This window comes from Octopus sinensis, linkage group LG10, assembly GCF_006345805.1.
Source record: "Octopus sinensis linkage group LG10, ASM634580v1, whole genome shotgun sequence".
Taxonomy (NCBI): domain Eukaryota; kingdom Metazoa; phylum Mollusca; class Cephalopoda; order Octopoda; family Octopodidae; genus Octopus; species Octopus sinensis.
Genome location: NC_043006.1, coordinates 28434408 through 28451839, shown reverse-complemented (window position 1 = coordinate 28451839; position 17432 = coordinate 28434408). Strand labels below are relative to the sequence as shown.

Here is a 17432-nt window from a genome sequence, read left to right as displayed (position 1 = left end):
ATTTCTGCTTAGATTGGTACTTTAAATTATATTTCTGCTTAAAGAGGTACTTTAAATACTATTTCTGCTTAAAGGGGTACTTTAAATAATATATCTGCTTAAAGTAGACTTGAAAGAGTACTCCTGTTTAATGTGATACTTTAAATGTTATATTTTTTTAAAGAAATTCTTAAAAAAATATATCTGTTTAAAGTAGTACTTTAAACTATAGTTCTGTATAAGAAGTAACTTGAAATTAATATATGTTTAAAGTAATACTTTAAACAATACATCTGTGTAGAGAGGCAGTGTTTCAAAATAAACTCCTTTGGATAAATGACAAGAGTAATTATAATGTAGTAAGAGAATATGTGCCTATGACTACAGTAGGCCCATAACAGCACCAACCAAACTGATTTGGTCTATCCATGTTAGGGCCAAATGTCAAAACCTGAAGTATAGAAATCATATATGATCAATCCTATTTTTAGTGACTCCCCCATTGTAAACTGGAGATAACTGGGCAGGACAGAGCCTACCTATCTTAATAAGTTGTCCTGGGGACTAACAGAGTTGAACAATATCTCAGTAGCAATTTTAGTTTCATCTCAAAACATGAGGCCCATTGGATCTTGGATGATACCTCTTATAATCTGTTGATAAGAGACACCCAGCCTGAGTTCTTATCAGACTAATATTCACGAATTGCAACTGGCCTTTAATAACTGATGGTGATACCTATAGACTTCTTTGGTGAGCAGCACCATAAAGATTAAGTGAGAGGCCCTTATATTAGGATCAACTCACTATGTGGCACTTAACACCATAAAACCCTTGAAAAAACTATATCTTAGTATAGGTGATAGTACCTCATTGTTGGCAGTACATTGAAACATGGAGCAATCTGTGTCTGTTGTTGTTTGACATACAACTAGACACACAAACAGAGAAAAAGAATTTCCAGCAGGCATCAGTTTAGGCAAATTGCAGTAAACATAGACGTGTTAATGTCATTTATTATTGGCTTACCATCCTCCATTTTATACCCGAATGCTTTGAAGCACAGAGTAATCTGTATTCATTGTTGTGTTGATAAACAAAATAATGAACATTGCATGTCATTATTATCAATATTATTTAATACCCTTGTTTCATGCTGATATGGGTTACATAATTTGGCAGAATGCAACAGGTCATAGAACTGCATTGTGCTCCACTGTCTACTTTGGCATGGTTTCTATATATGGATATTTTAATGTTAATTTTGGTTTGTGTACTGGGTGCTTCTTTTCATGCCACCAGCACTAGTCCGGTTGACATGCAGCTTGTAAGACTATGAACTTCAAGAGAGACAGCTTTATGCAAGGAAATGAGGGGTTAGAGCATAAAGAGAAGGGACAACAGCAGAACAAGTTCTTGCTGTAGAGGTGTTACATAGCTGTTGATATCTTGGAAGAGAGGGTGGGGAATAACTGGAGTGGAGCAGGGTAGAGACAAAATAGCAGTGATAAGCCATATGTGTGTGCATGTGTGTGTACCCTTAAGGTACAAGATGAGTAGAAGTGAATGGGGACAGAAGAATCAGGAGTGTAGGTGGGAAGAGATTGTGAGAGTGCATGAGGGGAGTGAGAGGTGGGGAATTGGTGAGGCAGTGAATATAATAAATGAAGAACAAGTGATAAGTAGGGGATACTGAAAAGGAAGAATAGGTGACAAGAGTAGAGTGGGTAGGGTTGAGGAGGTGGATGATGAGTAAGGAGTGAGCGTGGGGTGTGATGTGAATGAAGCATAGCAGAAGAGCAATGATGATATAGTAAACAGGGGAAAGATGAGAGAGGAAGAGAGAGAGAGAGAGATGACAAATGGTTAGGTACGTTGCAAAAGTGTGTGAGGAAGAGAGAGAAGCAGGTGAAGTGCATGGGGAGAGAGAGAGAGACATATGATGGCAAAGAAAGTGAGATGATTTGGTGACTAAGAGAGAGGGAGACTGTCAGAGCATGAATATTAGGAAAAACAGTTTGGAAGTAGACTGGTTGCACATTGCTACATGCATACTTTACCTACTTACTGATTACACTGGTTTCAAATTTTTGCACAAGGCCAGCAATTTCAGGAGAGGAGTTAAGTCAATTACATTGACCCCAGTGCTCAACTGTACTTATTTTATTGACTCCAAAAGGATAAAAAGCAAAGTCGATCTCAGCAGAATTTGAACTCAGAACATGAAGATAGACGAAATTCCACTAAGCATTTTGCCTGGTGTGCCAACTATTCTGCCAGTTTACTGCCTTAACTTACTGACTATACTGAAACTTGAAAATGAAGGTAGCAACAAGTTCAACATATCACAGTCATGCCCAAATACCAAAACCTGATAATATAGCCTGAACCCCTTAAGCTCCTTTGAGTGTGACTCATTGCACAGATATCAGCTGTTTGTTAAGGGAGTACCCATTATTTCTCTTGCTGGTTACCACAAGTGAAGTTTGTAAACATCCAGGCTGTTTTAATTGTTAGTGCAATAGCTTTGGTAGCTTTTCATGACTGAGGCATCTGCAGTAAGTATCGAATGCCTTCACCTTGTAAGATCATTTGATTATAATTTCAACTTAGCAGTGTTGGTACACAATCCTTTATCTGGAACCCTTGGGGACAATTGTGTTCTGAATTTGGAATTTTTTTTTATTTCAGAACAAAAGCCAACTGCCACAAACTGTAAACTAGACATTAAAACAGACTTCCTACAATGGTAACAAAAGCACATGCAAATATACTCATAATCAGTGAGAAAAATAAATATTTATAGAGTAATATACTGGTAAATGAAATAGCAAAATAATTAAGATCACAAATATTAAAATGCATATAGTAGGATAATAAAATTATTTTCATAGATGCTCTTCGAGGCTGTAAAGCGGATATCACATTGGGAGGCAAGTAAATGCTGAAGACATTGCTTTTCACAAGAAGTTCGGCAGGGGAGATGTGCAGGGCAGTTGTCTAGGAACAATAAAATTTTACAGTTTTCTTCCAGTCCAGTTTGCCTGTAATGAGCTCGTGCTACTGGTACAAAGTGATTACTGAACCAATGAGAAAATATTTCTTGGGTTACCCATGCTTTCTTGTCTGCATAATAATGCACAGGTAAATTAACTACACCTTTCAGTCACCCCGGATGTTGGTTTTTTCCAATGACTGCCAACTTCACCTGTGTGTGCCTGCTGCATTAACATTTCCAACAATAGTCAACCTTTCCTTAGCATTCTTAAAACCTGCCAGTGTTGTTTCATCTGCTGTTGTTAAGATTTTTCTTGGAACATGGAACCAGTACAAAGCTGTTTCATTAGCATTGTAAATTTGTTCAGGGGAAAGGTTTTCATCAGATGCAATCTTGGCAAATTTGTTTATGTAATTTTCTGCAGCTTCATAATCAGCAGAAGCTTTTTCACCATAGATTTTCTGATATTTCACATCATGACATTTCTTAAATTTCTGCAGTCAACCTTCTGAATATTGACACTCTCCTTCAATGTTAAATTCTTTATAATATACTCTCATTTGTTTCATGACCAACAAACCATTCAGTGGCATATGTTTCCTTCTTCTTTGTCAAACCCATTCTATCATTACATGGTCAAGGTTTTCATTTTCCACCTTATGTAGTGTTTTTCTATTTTTCACTAGTTTGTGATCATCACTTTCACTTTAAAACTTCAGTAATTTGTCTTTTTGTTTCTTTAAGTCATACACAGTGCTAGTTCCAACACCATATTCTTCAGTAAATTACTGCACAGACACGTCACAATCAAGTTTCTTTAGTAACTCCACTTACTGCGTTATTGATAATGATGTTTTCTTTTCTTTTTCTCACTGTTATCCATTTGGGTATCTGCTGTTCTTTTTGACATTTTCAGGGTAAATTATATACAAAGTCACAATAAACAACATGAAGACAGCAAACAGCAAAAGGACACCTTCTCTCTACGAGTACTGAGCCACATGTGACACTTTGCGGTAAGTGGCAGCCAACCTGCCAAGCATTGCCATGTCATATTTCAGCTGTGTTTCAGTCTGTTTGAGTAACAGTGGAAATGTAACATAAAGCAAGCACTTGTTTGGAATGAAGGTTAAATGGTAAAAAAAATCTGGCTCTAAAGCAAATATGTTGAATAGTTCTGACTTTAAAGTACTTGGGATAAAGAACAGGTAAATTTAAATTTAGTAACAAAAGATAATGTTAGTATCTAGACATGGCATAGATGCAGATGTGGCTGTTTGGTCGAGAAGCTTGCTTCCCAACAATGTGGTCTCAGGCTCAGTCCCAGGCCAACCAAAGCTTTGTGATTACATTTGGAGTTATAATAAAAGACACTTGTTCAAAGCGTCACACAGTAGGCCTAAACCTGTTTGGTTGCTTCTCAACCATACAGCCACACCTGCACCTATATGCACAGCATCCCACATTATTAAGCAAATCAACATTCTCATAATAGATAAATGTGTATTCATTCAAAACCATTTGTTTTTCCACTGGTTTTTGGCAACACCTACCTGCACACATTCAGTTGAAATAAATCAGATGTGCGCAGATGCCAACATATGGCGGCCAATTTTGTGATTGGGAAACATTTTCATTGTCACAAATTATTAGGCAAGTATAATAAAAATTATAATTTATTTAATTCAACAGTAAAGGTTTAACAAAAAAATTCTTCATAAAGGACTTAATGGTAAACAATATGTTTGAATGAAATAATCATGGGACCATGATGTCATACAGCTCTTAATGTTTGATGTATGATCTTCCACATGCAATAACCTTTCTTACGTGCTGATCCATTGAATTTGTCAAGGTGATGATATCCTTGTGTCATGTTTTGAACAGTAACTACAATAGCATCCCAGGGGGCAACCTTACTTGAAAACTGCTGTCCATCTTGGTATACGCGCTTCTTCAGGACACTCCACAGGTTTAAGTCAGGGGAACAAGGTGACCACTCCATCAAACAACCTCCAGAGAAGCCTATTAGAATTCTTCACTGCATGAGATGGAGCATTATCTTGCATGAAGACCAGCTTTCTCTTGAATGAAAGTTTTTGCTTTTTGAACCATAGTTGGAAATTGTGCTTTAAGAAAGTAACATATGTTTTTGATGTCATCTTAATGCCATCTGGGACTTTCCACAGCCTGACCTCATACAACCAACGATGCCAGCCCAAAACATGACCTCACCTCCCCACTGTTGTATCTCAAACGATGAGGACAGTTCCCACTGATTGATACCCAACCTTTACTCCAGTCATCTGATCTGTCAAGGATAGCACGGCATTTGTCAGTGAACAAAACTGTTGAAAAATCTATCTTCATGTATTCTTCTGCCTGTTTCAGTCTCTTCTGTTTATGAATAGCCTTCAGAGGGGTTCTTGTAACGAGTTTAACATTCCTGGCTACCTGCTTCAAAAGGTGACACCTGGTAGTTTTTGACACATCTTCCCTGCCACAATGTTTGAAGACTTCTCTACTTGTCAGACATGGGTTCCGAACAACTTCCATTTTCACATGTGACAATGTACAATTTGAAGCAACTCTTGACTTACCCTTATCTGCCCTTGACCAGACAGAAATGGGAGACTACACAAATTTCTTTACTGTTCAGTGATTTCTTCGCAGTATTTTTGATATGTCTCTGGTTGGTTTTCTTTTTCCAAGCTCTGACCCAATGGTAGACTTCTCATTTGAAGTAAGATCATGTTTCTGGCCCATAATGACACTTAAATTGGGCACCTACCTAATAATTTGGGACAACAGAAATGTTGCTGCTACACGATAGTGACCGTCATTTGTTTGTGTTTGCACAGATCCAGTGTATTTTAAGAGAATGTGCACAGATAGGTGTTACCAACAGTCAGTGGGAAAACAACTGGTTTTGAACAATATACATTTATTTATTGAGAGAAGGTTGATTTGCCTAATAATGTGGGATGCAGTGTATGTTAGTGTCAAATAATAACTTAGATATGGAACTTTTAAATCTTAATTTAGTAACAAAATATGTTAGTGACTCATAATAACTTAGATTTAGAACAACAGCTAAATCTTAACATAGATGTAGCTATTCATTCTTAATATGTCTGTTAGCTTTGAAAGTGAATATTTGATCACTGTTATTTTTCATCCTTGGAGAACATCTCCATCCTTTAGATGATGTACATTCATAACACGCTTAGTTTGCTGACATAAGAGGACTTTGAGACACCATAATATTTTGACTTTATTGTGTATTTAGTCCATTAAACTAATGATTCTAACAAGAGCCTGTTTATAGCTTGCTTATAGGAATCAGCAAATTATTTGCTGGTGCATACTGATGTTTGCCAGACAAATAATGCATGGGATGCACACAGAACAGCAAGAATCTAAACAATATCATATCTATACATTTTTAATATGTTCTGGCAGATTCAAACATATCTGACCTCTTCTCATTAGTTGATGCATGTTCATAACACACACGGTTCACCAGTGTAAGAGGTCTTTGAGAAACTGCAATGTTTCAACCTAATTGTGGGTTTCCTCAGACAAAGCTATTCTGCTAGACAGATGACTCTCACAAGAGCAGATGCTCTTGTTTATAAGAATCAGCAAACAAATTATTTACTGGTGATTCAATCTAGTTACAAAATATAATGTTAGTGTTTAACAATAATCATTTTGTTAGCTGAGTTACTGGAGAACAATGAGAGGGAGGTTTGTGTGAAGTCTGAATCTTTGCCATGATTCCAACTAAAGACTGAAACAGTCAAACAGACTAATCATGACAAAAACACAACATACTATAACACATCCTCTGTCAAAACAATGATTCCCTTTGCATTGGCTCAAAGTTGTCTCACATTTGTAGAAAAGGAGTGCAATTGACTAAATGTACTCTCATACAAATTTTGTACTAACATTAGACAGATGAAAGACAAATTTGATTCAAATGGGATCTGAAACCAGTATAAGAAAGCATAATACTAAATACTGTAACAAGACGTTTACTTAAAAAGTCAAATAAAACGGTTTTCTGTGAAGAAGAAAAGTTTAACGCTTCAGACAGGATCCTTCATCAGAGAGGAAGTATACATAAAATTCCAGATTGTATGACAAAGAGATTTGCCTAAAATGATAGACTTTACTTCTGTTTTGTGGTAAACCAATGTATTCCACTTTTCAATGGTTAATACTCACTATCTCTTGATCGCAGTCTAGAAAAGCTTTCTCTGTGTTTTAATTCTGGCGTTACAGGATAAATATTCTGATGATCTGCCATCTTCTTTGCTACAGTAACAAGATTTCTTCTTAAAATCTAAATTTGTGTGGTGTAAATAGAGCAATTGTATCAACCTTGCTACATAACTGTTATTTACCTAATTGACTTCACTATAACACAGGTTTTTATTTAATCAATCTGGTGGGTAATTGGGGGTGAAATAAAGGATGTGAATAATAAAAATAACGAAAATAAATATAAAATACAATATTATTTTGTCTAACACTTAATGGTTTCTGGCCCTTCACACCTCTTCTCTAACTACTACTACTACTACCGATGCTGCTGCTACTCATTAATATTGATGTAACTAGTTTAATTATGCCTCCTATTAGACCACAATCTGTGGTCTAAGATAAGGATGCAGTCTTTTTTTTCTTTTGTCCCTTCTATAAAAAATTTTTCCTGCAGTTCATACTTGTCCATACTTTGTATTGAAGACTTTCTGGATAAGTCTTACAGCACAAAATGAACAGGTTTTTCTGCACTGCATCCACTCCTAGATAAAGGCCTAAGTGTGCTCTCAAATTCTACATTACACTTCCCAAAGTCCTTATGATAACAAGAACAATCATGACCTTGTTAAATTTGTCCCAACATTTGAGAATTTCATACTTCAAGATGGTATGATACTCTACTTTTTCTTTTCCCTTTTTCTTGATTCTAGTATCGAATTTATTGTAAGGAGGTGCCCAAGTAATTGGGACTACTGTGAGCTTGTGCTTGTAGGCTGGAGAGCACAGATGGGAGAAGAGCACCTCTTTCTGGTGCCCTTGGCAGTCACTATGATCCAGGATCAGTAGGGTTCTTTAGTTGCCCTGGGAATTTCGATATTAATTTTGTGGTTAACTGCTATTGCTTTATTGTTCAAATGTGTACAAGTAAATCTCCACTGTTCTTTGTATTGTCCTAAATATGTTTTTAAGTCCTTGTGGCTGAAAATTATTATTGTTGTTGTTGTTTAGGCGTTGGGCTCTGGCAGAATAGTTAGCATGACAGCTGAAATGCTTAGTGGCATTATGTCTGTCTTTAAATTCCGAGTTCAAATTCTGCCACGGTCAACATTACATTTCATCCCTTTGGGATTGATGAAATAAGAACTAGTAGAGCACTGGAGTCAATGTAAACAACTAGCCCTCCCCACTCAAAATTTCAGGCCTTGTGCCTATAACAGAAAGGGGTTGTTGTTGTTGTTAGTAGTAGTAGCAGCAGCAGTAGTAGTAGTAGTAGTAGTAGGCTTATTTTCATTGTGTGCTCTCATTAATTACCGGACAAAACTCTGTGCATTAGATATGTGCAGTGTTTTATTCTAGTCTTATTATTTTTACTGTATTGAAAGTCCTCTATGCAATGTGTGTGGTGCCTAGCAGTGCTGTTTTCTGTGTGTTACATATATTTGTAAGTACAAGGGTTTGAACTTTTCAGAATATTCTCAAAAACACCTATTATCACAGTGATTGTTTCTGCTTTCAGGCCCCGCATCTAGGTTACCTCTATTTTAAGATCTTTATATCTAGATAATTTTTCCATTACTTTTCCTGGAGGTCTTTGACAACCCATATCTGGTGTATTATCCTTGATTTCCCTGCTTGTGTGTAATGGCATATCCCAGACCACAGTTGCTTTACAAGGTGAGGCTGCAGGAAAGAAGGGAAGAGAGGGGAGAGTAGAAGGATAAGGTATGTAATTTTGGACCATGAATGGATTAGTGCAAGTCAGAAAATATAAGAGGATGCATTTAAACCAAAAGGTGAGTAAGTTTTGAGAAAGAAGATGAATTTTTGTTCATTCTGGAAGCAAATGGTAAGAGATCCAGTGTTGGAGTCCAAGCCAAAGACTAAGAGGTGTTGGACAGAATGATCAAAGGAGCAGAAATGTTAAAAGGCAAGCAATCCATTCACAAGTCAGATGTCACTGACGTGCTCTACAAACTCATCAGACAATTCCTGGCCAGTTTACTCAATTTAGATCAAATCACTGAGAGAATATTAGAGTGCATATATGAAGTTGCTGGAGGTGCATCAGAAGAATTCCTTCCTGTAAAAGGCGCAATAATTGGATCCAGTGAGGGTGGTGATGCTGGAAACTAAAGGGCAGGTGTAGCAGTTGGGATGGAAGCAGAAAAGGGATCTAGGAGGAAGTGTAGAGGAACCAAGAGCAAAAAGGCTGTCTAGGTAACAGGTACGCTTAAAAGAAGGAGTGTATTAGGGGAAAATGAGAGGTGGCAGGGTCAGACTGGTGGTGACAGAAGAGGTGGAGGATTGTGCAGTGGAAGGGCAGGGAGGCAAAATTATAGGAAAGGAGAAAGTGGGTGTAGTAGGTTGGATTTTGGACATGAGGTGTAAGAGTCAAGGCATAGTTAATGGCAGGGCATGGATAATGCAGATTGGATAAGTGGATAATAGTTCAGCCATGTTTTGAGTCTGAGTCTCAAAGTTATGGTTATGGCTACAGAGGCAGTGAAAACAGAAGAACTGAGAGTAGAGTAGAAGTCAGTAGGTTTGAAGAAAACAGAAATGGAGAGAGTGAGGATGGGATGGTTGATAGAGACAGTAATGGCAAGAAAATTGAGGGAAGTGTCAGAGACAGAGATGAAATGAAGAGAGGGATGAAAGGAGATGAGTAAGAGAATGTAAGAGCTTGTCATGAGAGAACTGGAAAATGATATAGGACTCAATGTAGCCAACAAATAAGTTGGCATATTTGAGTACCAGTCTTGTATCCATGGCCGCCCCAGAGAACTGTACATTAATTTCATCAATGGGTAATGCGAACAAATTGAGTTAAATGGAGGATTGAAGAGGTTTTAAGATAAAGAGTAATGTGGAGATTGAGTATTCAGAGGAATGACAGTATATAAAATGTTGAAGTCCATGGTGAAAAGAAGGCAGAGGCAACCAGGGGAGGAGGTTATTGTTAGTATCATGTACAGGTAGAGACAATGGGGCAGTCAGAATTGTTGGGTTTGTGGGTATGTGATGTTTATGTCTAACGACAACTGCTTAAAGAAGTGCAATAGGCTCAAAGTTGTTGGGGCCTGTGGAAGAGGAAAACCTTAGGATAACATGGAACAAAATGGTGTGAACTGATCTCAAGATACTGAACCTCACAAAAGTGATGACAAAGAACAATGAATGTGCTGGAGAAACCCACTCTTTCAGCCTGGGGTTCTCTTGATGAACCAGCCTGCTGCTCTCTCCCTGCTTCCCTTTCTCTCAGGATGCTTTAACTGCATTCACCTTCTGCTCTTCCCGACCCTATCACCTCCTTAATTTCCTCTAGCTTTTCTCTCACTGCATTCTCCCAGTAATCCCCTAACCAACTGTCCCTCTTTCTTACACCAACATCAAGGTTTCCATACAATCTTATGACCTTTCTCTTCCTTTCTGACTCCTCCTCCATGACACACACCCACTACACTCTTAATCTACAATGTCCCACTAACATTGACATCTCCAGATCTTCATTACTCTTATCTCTTTCCCTGCCTCACCTTCTGCCCATATTTATCCCTTTTAATATGGGATAGTGAGGGATCCACCCTCTACACATCTATCACTTTTCTACTCTCTCTCTCTCTCTCTCTTTCACATTAATTTCTTACACTACTTCATTGTCCTACGCCATTTATAAGAATGTAGTGGTGAGATTACTCCCCACTACCATATTCTCACAACAATAAATCCGTTCCTTTCTGCTAAAGAATTCATAAGCACACATATAACATCCAAATGCACATCTTCTTCACATTAATGTAAATTTAATGTTTTTGAGCATTAATTGAAACAGCTGTAAGTGAAGATGACCAATTTGCTGTTAATAATAAACAATTATTAAATTTCTAATCTCCATTTTCTTTTCTTCTTTTAAATGAATATAAACTACGTTTTTATATATACCTATTATTTTAAAGAAATTCATTCCCCCCAAAATACTAGGTATTGAACCAGTATTTCTTTGGATGAAACTATTCCCTCATGAGGTTTACACACCTCTAATTGAATTTAATAATATATATATATATATATATATATATATATATATATATTTAATGTATTTTTTTATCTTTATATACAAACCTAAAATTAGACATTTCTTTGAGTACTGGGCCAAACTGCTTATCTTAACAGCACGACCTAGTAAAGTCATGATTAAGTCCTGTTCTGTGTCAATATTGCCTACTCAAGTAAGAAGCTGTTGTTGACCAAAATGTACCCAGGCAGTTTGTTTGATAGTCTCTAGAGAATTTTTTCCAAATAATGTATAAATGTTACGGGGTTGTTTTTCTTCCTTGATTTGTTTTGGAATATTTAGTAAAATAGGACTGGTTGAGGCAAAATAGTTGTGTCGCAATGTGTTTGTGTTCTGTAAGTTTTATATGTGTATAGAACGTAGACTTGGGTGAAATGTTTTTAAATATCAACATATATGGGCAATACTTTTGGTTTATTTGGAAAGGCCTCCGCCTGTATTTGTTTTTTTTGGGGGGGGGAGTCTTGCCAGGTGCTCTTCGTCAAGAGGGAGAGAGTTCTCAATACAAGGTGTAGAGCAACATTTAAACTAAACTGCTGCGTGTGGGCGTGTGTCTGTCTGTCAATGCCATTGCATGTGTTGTATCAAAAATATTAGCGACTGGATGAATATACTTCGCAAAAATAATTATTACGATTGATATCGACTAAAACCCTTTAAAGTTGTCATCCTGAACAGCCGCAGCGCAACGAGTAAAATGCAATGATAGTATATATGTGTAACCTTGGCACTGCCACTGTAGTTAAATCATTTATGCAAAGTGACTTTCATCATTACTTGAACAATGCAAATCAGTAATATATCATTATAAAGGTTGTTTAAACAATATATCATTCTGCTTGTACAATATACGAGTCTGTGTCGATCAACCTGCAAGAAACAGCAGCCAAATCACCCCAAACACTCCCTTATAAACAAATAGGATGTGTACAACAAGATGTACTATATTTAAAAAGATAAAAAAGAAACGATGTGGCAATGGTTGGAATACTTTTGATCAGGTCTTGCTCGGTGAGGTTGACAGGATTAAACAACAACAGAATATATCGATTCCTTTACATAAGACATCCGATTTAGATGTAGGTGGTCGTTGTCGCGGGGTAATAAATGATTGTATGGCTTCAATAACAAAACAAATGATGATTTAATTAAATTCAATATAATCCATCAGCAATAATAATTTCATATTTAGAAGGCAATGTAAGATAGACTTAACTAGTAAAGACATTTGTAAGAGCTACTGTAAACCCAAAATAACACAACATCGCGGAGAATCAAAATAAGCATCCCGATAACGAGAATCTTGTCAAGTTCCTTCTCTGCATATTAAGAGGAAAACAACAATACAGATAATAACAAATGAAATAATGAAGAGGGGACTCACCACGACTTTAAATCGTTAAAAGTCCGACTAAATAAGAGTGTGACGCAACAACAATGTCAAGGCCTCAGCTGTTTGATGAAGGACAAACGGTGAAGGACGAATGACAAAACAACATTTGATGCGAAAATTTATTTGAAATTACTAACAAAATAACAGTAGCGATAATAATAAATATTCTATAATATAATTTAAAACGTCTAAACTGAAATACATTTCAAAATAGAAGTTGCTGTTTATTAAATGCGAGATATTTAAATCTGAAACGATGTCTATAACAATGTTTAGCTAGACTTAGATGGTAGGTAGTTACTCTGTGATTGCAGTCGTTACCAATGCCTTTAGGGTAATTGTTCAGTTTACGTTCGTAAAAAAACAAAAAAAAACAAGTAAAAGGATAACTAAATACACTAAAGTATGTTATCTGATACTTTACTCACTCTTGTTGTCCCTCATCGTCTTTATCTGTTATTTACAACTGAGTTCTAGCTTTGGAGAAAATTATTATTTACTCGAATTATAAAACTATCTATTTGTATCTCTCACACATAATCTGTATTTCTGACTGGTTATCTAGCTATTATTTCTTACTGCTTTCTTCTTTCCTTTCATAAAACAGACTTGCAGCTAAAAGTACGCCTCAAAAATGATATAAAATAAACAAGAACTGAGAAAAAACAAAAACTGAAAGTAAAATCAAAGTTATATTGTCAACAATACGTTTTGATTTAACGAACGTAAACTGAACAATTACCGACTTTATGTATATAAATAGTTGAGTGTCAAAATAATATCCAAGTGTAAATATCAATTATAATACCGACGAATTACTAGCTATTTCGAGCATTCACACAATCAGCGAAGAATCTTGATCTACCCACCGAGGATAACCTCACCTGCCATCGATAAAATTAAGTAACAGCAAATGCTGGGTTCGATGGGTTTGACTAGCTACAAACACCTCAAAATGACTAGCTTTGTACCTAAACTAGAAGCAATTATTATTATTATGCTGTAGATAACCTTCAAGGATTATACGTCGATCATAACAACCCTCATTATTTCGCTTGGTGTCCTATTAATGGAATAGTTAAATTACTGTATATTTTTTTTAAATAACAGAACGGAATACGATACACCAGCTCATAAACAGGCAGCTGTGAGTACAAACCATTTCTTAGACAGAGCACAGAAGCATCGTCAGACGTAGTCACTCGGGCGACTGGAAAATCGCGACACACCCAACTTTATGTTATATCCACTGTGTGTCCTTCACTGTGGGAACTACGGAAGTGACGGTATTTGATGTTTCATGGTCACACATATATAATACCTCGGCCGCTGCAACAATTACTCTGAAAAGTTTACTGTTTGTGGTTCCAAGAAATTCCTTTTTACCAAATTGCTTATAATGAATGAAGCCTGTATTGAAAACTATTCAGTTTTCAGATAAAATAGATTTCCTCTCCGTGGCTCAACGTTGGTTAGGGTGACCATAAAAAAACTAGACGATTCTCGGATTTTGCATAGAGTATCTTTCTAGACATGTTCTGGCGAGAATTGTGGTCCAACTGTTTTTAAAAGTTGTCTTATATCGCGTACATTTACCAGCTCGGCTATTTTAAAGACCCCTCATATTATTACTCGTCGTTGACCCGATAATGCGTTCATCTGTACTTTTGACTGGGTTCGGTTTTCTTCTGTTAGCTTTCTGCTGGCTTTGCTCAACAACCTTTTACATTCTTCAAATCCTGCATTTCATTTAGTGGATTAATTGCTGTTGTTGTTTAACCTCAGCTAAACCTCGATCGAGCAGACCTATGGTCAAAAGAGACATTCCTGTTTCGTTATTCTCAGACATAGTTTGTCAAGGAATGCATTATTCAATGTACGGTACCCTCCTTTTTGTTTTTTTAAGACTGGGTTGCAAGTTTACGAATATTTGGCTGCTCTTTCTGGCATGTCCAGCGATACATTGAGACCTTCATTGCCACCCCCCACCCCCACCGGATTGCACAACAGTAAAGGCAGTTGGTTGAATAAGTTTGGTGTAGTAGGTTGATACACAGCAATAATTAGGACACCATCTGGGAACACAATTACTTCTGTAATCACCTCAGTATGACTGGATAGGGATATTTAACTAACGTTCAACTGGAAAAAAAAACTTACCGCATATTGTGAGAAGGGAAGACATGAAACATCAAATATGATACAAATAAATTTGATATCGCCGCTCCGGCGTTCTCATTCGAAAACTCACAAGACTCGCATACATACATTTATACACGTATATACACAAGTCGACATCCGCGTCAGCAAGTATTACATACATACATACATACATACATACATACATACATAGATACACACACACACACATACATACATATATATATACATACATACATACATACATACATACATACATACATACATACATACATACATACATACCTATGTGTAGACGTATATACACATAAGTTTAGTAAACATTGAGGAACCAAATACGATTGTAACGTCTCGGTTGAAAATATCGCCCTCAGAATGTATGTGTGTGTTGTGTGTATACACGCACACATAAACGCGGCTCCGGTAGACTTCTGCTGACTCTTTAAGAAAAAGTGGAGGCGCAATGGCCCAGTGGTTAGAGCAGTGGACTCGCAGTTGTAGGATCGCGGTTTCGATTCCCAGACCGGGCGTTGTGAGTGTTTTTGAACGAAAACACATAAAGCTGCACGAGGCTCCGGCAGGGGATGGTGGCAATCCCTGCTGTACTCTTTCGCCACAACTTTCTCCCACTCTTTCTTCTGTTGGCCTGCTCGCTTAGCCAGCGGGGTGGCGTCATTTGAAGGCGAAAACAATGCGAAGCGCATTGTGACCAGCGATGTGTAGCAACATCTGATAGCCTGGTCGGTCACGGTAATCACGGTGATATATATATATATATATATATATATATATACATATATATATATATATATATGTATGTATGGCTTAATTTCGATATGAGTACCATATTTGTCAAATGTATTTGTTTATGTTTCTTAAGAAGATTGTCGCATTCAGTAAAATATATATATATATATACATATACATATATATATACCTTGTGGACATTTAGACGGCGAAGAATGCTGACTGGTCCTTTTCTCTCTTTCGCACCTAATCACCATTGCTCGCACCAGACTGTGGTCTGTCCAGCATTCTGATCCATGCAAGGACTTGACATTACAAATGTCATAAAATGTCGCGCTTGCGGATGATGACATAATCCAGCAAGTGCCAAACTTTGGACCTTGGATGCATCCATGTTGTTGTGTGATCACCTTTGTGCACAAAATGAGTGCTTGCAATGTAAAGCCCATGTTCTTCGCAAAGCTCCAGTAGCATGAGACCATTGCTATTCAGTTTCCCTACTCCAAAACGTCCTGGAGAGTTCCATGTTTGCCAGTCTGTTCCAACCCTGGCATTAAAATCCCCCAGTAGAATGACTTTATCAGAATTGGGGATTTTTCTAAGTATGGCTCTCACAGCTGGGTATAAAAGATTGTTTTATTTTCATCACAGCTAGTCAAAGTAAGTGCATAGGCACTTATTAGAGTAGCAAACCGCTTACCTTTCAAGTGCAAACGTAGCGTCATTATACGTTCATTTATAGGAACAGGGAGCTCTTCTAACTTCTTAAGGATATCAGATCGGACTGCAAAACCAACACCAGCCTCTCTGCGCTCCTCCTTCTGCCTTGCTTTCCAAAAAAAAAAGGTGTATCCACCTCCTACTTCCTCAAGCTGACCATCACCTTCTATACGAGTCTCTGAGAGTGCAGCTATATCAATTTTATAGCGGTTCAGCTCACGAGCAACAAGTGCAGTGCGTCTTTCAGGCCTGCAATCACTCTTGTTGTCCAACAGAGTGCGCACATTCCAACATGAAATGTTTAAGTTCCGTCCAGATTTTATAGATAAAAGCCTCTTTGTTTTTCGAGCGCAGGGTGGATATCCGTCAGTCGCGCTAAACTGACCAGATATGGAAAGACAGGCAATTTATGGTTCACCTTTTCTAGAACCTCCCCGGTTTCCGGGGAGCAGTGCCCTCTCCAAATGGAGCTGCTCAGACACCCATGCAGCAACCGAATCCTACCGCTGTCTTGGGCGACAAGGAGATGACTTTATATCTAGCATGGGCCGCCTACCTGCAGGTTGCTGACTACATGCTTCCAACCCGTCAGGTCTGCATACTTTACCACCTTCCCATCGCCGCAGGACTTTTGAATAAAAAAATAAAAATATGTACTAAAAAAGAATAAAATATATACTAAAAATAAGATAAATATATATAGAGGGGGAAAAATGCACATATCCAGTCGCAGGCTCAGGAATGTGGGAGCGCCGTGATCTCTAGCGCAAACCAAAGATCCCCAAAATGTCCAATGCCATTCCCTGAATATCTGGTTTTATATCAAAGTGACCTTCTCCTAGAGACATGCTTTAACAAAAGCTGAGGGGCGTCTCACTCCCAGTGGTCTTTCGGCACGCCGGAAACCATCCCGGAATTTCTGCGTACCCATGCTAACATTTATTGGATAGCCGTTGACTCTCAAGAGGTCCTCTGCCCTTTGACGGGTTTTGTTTTTCATCCCGCAGGGTGTCCAATAAACACCCTCCTCACCAAGCAAGTTTGGTAGGGTTGCCGGTTTAGTCGCCGACGACCCGACCATGCAACAT

General features: G+C 37.6%; 1 protein-coding gene and 1 long non-coding RNA gene across 6 annotated transcripts in view; one reads left to right on the top strand and one right to left on the bottom strand.

Moving 5' to 3' along the window:
* Nucleotides 1-17432, bottom strand: part of LOC115216320 (glycogen debranching enzyme) — a 108679-nt gene that overhangs the window by 65223 nt on the left and 26024 nt on the right. Inside the window, exons 1-2 of one of the 5 annotated variants that reach the window (XM_036506459.1) lie at nucleotides 14878-14967; nucleotides 7211-7300 (exon numbers count right to left, since the gene is read on the bottom strand). The exons of 2 other annotated variants lie outside the window; for them this stretch is intronic. In XM_036506459.1, coding sequence (XP_036362352.1) covers nucleotides 7211-7300; nucleotides 14878-14902 — 115 coding nt within the window. In that variant the 5' untranslated portion in view covers nucleotides 14903-14967. Of the gene's footprint in view, nucleotides 1-7210; nucleotides 7301-12708; nucleotides 12843-14877; nucleotides 14968-17432 lie in introns of those variants that run through there. 2 more of the 5 variants (XM_029785530.2, XM_029785531.2) reach the window with 2 other exon arrangements.
* Nucleotides 5013-17432, top strand: part of LOC118765073 — a 22214-nt gene continuing 9794 nt past the window's right edge. The window contains exons 1-2 of the long non-coding RNA XR_005000921.1: nucleotides 5013-5116; nucleotides 15325-15329. This is a non-coding gene — a long non-coding RNA (uncharacterized LOC118765073). The remainder of the gene's footprint in view (nucleotides 5117-15324; nucleotides 15330-17432) is intronic.